This window comes from Phyllostomus hastatus, unplaced genomic scaffold (genome assembly GCF_019186645.2).
Source record: "Phyllostomus hastatus isolate PE091 unplaced genomic scaffold, TTU_PhHast_1.1 phas_contig_152, whole genome shotgun sequence".
NCBI lineage: Eukaryota > Metazoa > Chordata > Mammalia > Chiroptera > Phyllostomidae > Phyllostomus > Phyllostomus hastatus.
The window spans coordinates 16,961,866-16,966,194 of record NW_025333622.1 but is presented as its reverse complement, the minus strand read 5'-3'; the positions used below and the strand labels follow the sequence as shown (position 1 = coordinate 16,966,194).

At 52.7% G+C, this 4,329-nt stretch overlaps 1 protein-coding gene across 2 annotated transcripts; it reads left to right on the top strand.

Annotated features, from left to right (window-relative positions):
• The first annotated feature begins 1,726 nt into the window (after window positions 1-1,726).
• Window positions 1,727-3,887, top strand: AMER2 (APC membrane recruitment protein 2). 2 transcript variants are annotated; one of them, XM_045830598.1, is made up of 2 exons: window positions 1,727-2,522; window positions 2,901-3,887. In XM_045830598.1, exons 1-2 carry the CDS (start codon window positions 1,727-1,729, stop codon window positions 3,767-3,769), a joined length of 1,665 nt encoding a protein of 554 aa, XP_045686554.1. In that variant the 3' UTR covers window positions 3,770-3,887. The 2 variants fall into 2 exon arrangements, with proteins under 2 accessions (XP_045686554.1, XP_045686553.1); XM_045830597.1 differs by having other exon boundaries at window positions 1,727-3,887.
• Window positions 3,888-4,329: the final 442 nt, after the last annotated feature.

Below are 4,329 nucleotides of genomic sequence, written 5' to 3'. Positions count from 1 at the left end.
ATGTAGTAACCCAGTAGCTAAGCAAATGTATGGTGTTTGTAAAAAAATTGAGAAAGATTTTCAACTGTCCTCAAAAGGTCGTGGAGAGAAGACAAATGAGTTTTTCCTTATAGTTATTAACACCTGTTCTCTCCCCAAGGCAGGGAAGTCCCTGATGCATGGTGGCAAGTGGTCACCTGGAACTGGGAACAGCCTCTCTCGTGTCAGCCTTGCACCCCATCTGGGAGAGGTATAGGCTAAGAGTGGGAGAGAGCTGATGAAATTACAATGCTGAGAATGAAAACCTCTCCTGAATCTAAAATCACTGATCTCTTCATTTCACAAAACAGTGTTCTTTATAAAAACCAATGAGAAAGCGTAGTATATAGGTGATAACCCCAGGCTGAAATCCAGACCGACTATGTGCCATGCAAGGACTGCAAGGACCGCAATTAGGGTTTCTTGGTACAATGCAAGTCACACACAAAAGATGAAGAAGCTCAAGATGATTCAGGAAAAGATTGATATCTGTATATGCATAATATTACATAGTACTAAATAGTATCTAATAAATAGCAAGATACATTATTAAACATTTAAACATGATATTCAGCATATAGATTATATATATGTACATGCTTCTCCATATTTCTGTTTTTGCTAATAAACCGTCAGCCAGGTTTATGAATCAGATGTCAAGGTTAAAATTTAGCAGTTACCTTCTAAGTCAAAGCACAGAAGAGATACATACTTAGATTGGGCTGCTCCCTAGGGTAAGGTTTTCCTTTCCTAGATCAAGCAGCTGCAGACTTAGGCACTAGGGACCCTGCCAGGTTTCCCCTGCTCCACAGGGGAAGGGGGCAGTGGAACAGAACTGGGGGCTATTGAAGAGGGGGTGACAGTGGCAAGGATGGAAAAGGGGAAGATAGACTCTGGATTCCAAGGAGCTCCTCTGGAGTGGACCTGAGAGTCTATCTTCAGCTCACTCCATTGTGACCAAATGCAGACTGGGCAGTGACTTCTGTGACATCAGCCTCATGAGCTGGAGTCTAGGATAAAGCCATGGTTGTCCCATAGGACCAGTCAACTTCCATCCACAGAACTGTTGCACTTTCCTTACTGAGAGTTACTAATGGGTATGCGATGGCTGGTGTTTGGGTAGCAAGGATCGGAACAGGCAACCATAAGGATTTAACATCGACTGGATATTGTGCTCAGCACAGGATAAGACACAGATGTAAAGAGATATGCTCCATGTCTGCTGGGGTCGGTAACTAAATGTTAAGGACACAAATGAAGGGCTTGGAAAAGGCACGAAGATTCACGAAGTCCAAGATAGGTGATAAGAAGACTAAGCATTTTGTGTTGGTTGAATTTTTTTATTTTTGTCTATTGTGGGGGCATTTTGTAAAAGAGCAAATCTAGAGGCAGGAACTGAAGGTGGGTAAGATTGGATGGAATTTGAATTCCATAATTACGACTCTAAATTCTGCAATGAGCTCGAAGCTCTGTTGCCTGCTCTTGCCACAATAAAACACCACAGAGCGCAAAGCCAAATCGGATGGATCCGAAGTGGGTTAGGGTTATATAAGCTGTTGGCGGGTGGGGAGATTTTTTTTTCTTTTCTTTTTTCTTCTGTGTGTTACAGCAGCAGCAGCAGAGTGGCTCCGGTTGATTTAGACTCCGAATGACAGTGGCCTGGCGCGAGCCCACAGCTGACGAAAGCAGATTAGCCCGCTTGGTTTCCATGGAGACGAGCGCGCGCCGCAGCTGCGGCGGAGGGGCTGTCAGCGCGCGCAGCGGCAGCGGTGGCACGACCGCGGGGGTCTGCAGGAGGCAGGAGGAGGCGGGTGCTCGGACCCTTGCGGCAGACATGGACTTGCCTTGCGATTGTGCTGCCGGAACTCCGGCCTCCGAGCAGCCTTCGGGGAAGATTAACAAAGCTGCTTTCAAATTATTCAAGAAGAGGAAATCGGGTAGTAACATACCCAGCATATTTGGGGTCAAAAACAAAGGGGACGGGAAAGGCTCGGGTCCGCCGGGCATGGTGAGGAGCAGGACCCACGACGGACTAGCCGAGGTGGTGGTGCTGGAGAGCGGCAGAAAGGAGGAGCCACGCGGTGGAGGCGATGGTGGCTGTGCCAGCAGTGACCGCGGCGGAGGTCGGCCAAACCCTGGTCCGCCCAGAGCTGCGGGGTCCGGCGTGGGCTTGCCGGCCAGCAGCTCGGTAGCTAAATCACACAGCTTCTTCTCCCTTTTGAAAAAGAATGGGAGGTCCGAAAATAGCAAAGGGGACACGGTAGATGCAGGAAAGGCTGGCGGCAAACAAAAGAGGGGGCTGAGAGGGCTCTTCAGCAGTGTGCGCTGGCACAGGAAGGACAAGCGCGGCAAGGAGGGGGAACGTGAGGCGCGCGCTGGGGGCCCGGGCAGCCTCGCCCTACCGGGGTCGCTCACGGCCAGCCTGGAGTGCGTCAGGGAGGAAGCGCCCGGACCCGCGTGCGCGTCGGAGAACCTCAGCAAGGACACAATACCAGATCCAGCAGGTGAGCGCGGAGGGGGAGAGCCCGGGCTGGCCTCCACCGATCCTGCCGAAGTGCCCCACTGCCGAAAGGCCGAGAGCCCCGGGGCCCCTGACGCCACTACCACCCAGGGAGAGGACGCCGCGGGGCATCAGCGCGCCGAGGATCCCCGGGCACCCCCTGAGCTGGGCGTTGGGTTGGTCCGGACAGCCGAGGATGCTTCCAGGACAGGTGACGTTCTGATAAAGACTGTCCCCCTTGTCGACTCCGACTGTGGCAGCGGCCAGGCGTCTGCCATCCCTGCCCCTTCCTCTGTTGATCCACCCTCAGACCCATCGGCCGATCGTATTTGTTTGATGTTTTCTGACGTGACTTCACTGAAAAGCTTTGACTCTCTTACAGGCTGTGGAGATATTATTGCAGACCAAGAGGAAGAGGCAGATCCCAGCTGTGACAAGCATGCCCCTGGGCCAGGCAAGCCAGTTGCCTCTAAAAAGAACGCCAGCGCAGTGGCCTACCAAGGAGGAGGGGAGGAGATGGCGAGTCCCGATGATGTGGACGACACCTATCTCCAGGAATTCTGGGACATGCTCTCCCAGACTGAGGACAGAGGACAAGGACCCCAAGAGGGACCAGTTAAGGCAGCGGCCTCACTGGACGCCAAGGTGGTACCGGAGACCTCCAAGGACACCAGGTGTGCAGAAGTGGCCAAGGATGTGTCTTTGGTCATGTGCAGGAGGCTCAACCGGATTCCCATTGAGTCCCATCCCAAGGAGGAGCCTAAGCACCTGCAGAAGGAACAGCATGAAGGTGTCCCAAACAGTGATGAGGGCTACTGGGATTCCACCACTCCGGGCCCAGAGGATGACAGCACAAGCAGTGGGAAAAAGGCCAGCATCCCCAGGGATAGCTACAGTGGTGATGCGCTCTATGATCTCTACGTGGATCCCGATGGAAGCCCAGCAGTCCCTCCTGCCAGCGAGGAGACGTCCTGCATGTCCCGGTTAAAGCCAGTGTCTCCGGTCACCATCACGTGCCCACTGCGAACACCAGGCAGTTTGCCGAAGGACTCTAAAATCCCTATCAGCGTCAAGCACCTCGCGAATCTTCCATCGAGCCATCATGTGGTTCATCAGCAACCAGCCAGGAGCGAGGTGCCCAGAACAAAAATCCCAGTGTCCAAAGTGCTGGTCCGCAGGGTCAGCAACCGAGGCTTGGCTGGGACCACCATCCGGGCAGCTGCGTGCCACCACAGTGCCAAAAAGTTATGAGGTTCCCAAGGCCAATGTGGATGGACCACACGTCAAGGAATACAACCTTCCCTGGAACCACTAAAATAAGTTTTGCTTTCTCTAAGGAAAGGCTTTTAGGACTGTCTCTACTGCAGACCCTGGACCGAGGAGGTCTTTGTCTCCTCCTGGGGGAGGTGGGGGGTGGGGGGTGGGCAGGAGATGCTAGAGAGGGGATGCCACACTGCACATGGGCTTCTCTTCCCAAGATAAGTCCCTGGGAATTATTTGCAAGCACCTTTTTCTTTTTTCAACCTTTTAAAAACAATTTTTCCTCTTTTTTCTTTAATGTACTGAATATTTGGAAGTCGCCTTTACTTGCCTTTGCAGAAAACAGGGCTTAACCAAACCGAAGTAAGCATCACACCATGGTGTCTGGCCATGATGCGATGGGTCCAGAGGGCCTGGATCAGCCACTGCAAGACCCAGAGGAGTCCTCCTCTTCCATGACCCACCCTCCCTTCCTTTTCTTCCCTTCCCTTCCTCCTTCCCTTCCTCCTTCCCTTCGCCCTTCCCTTCCTCCTTCCCTTCGCCCTTCCCTT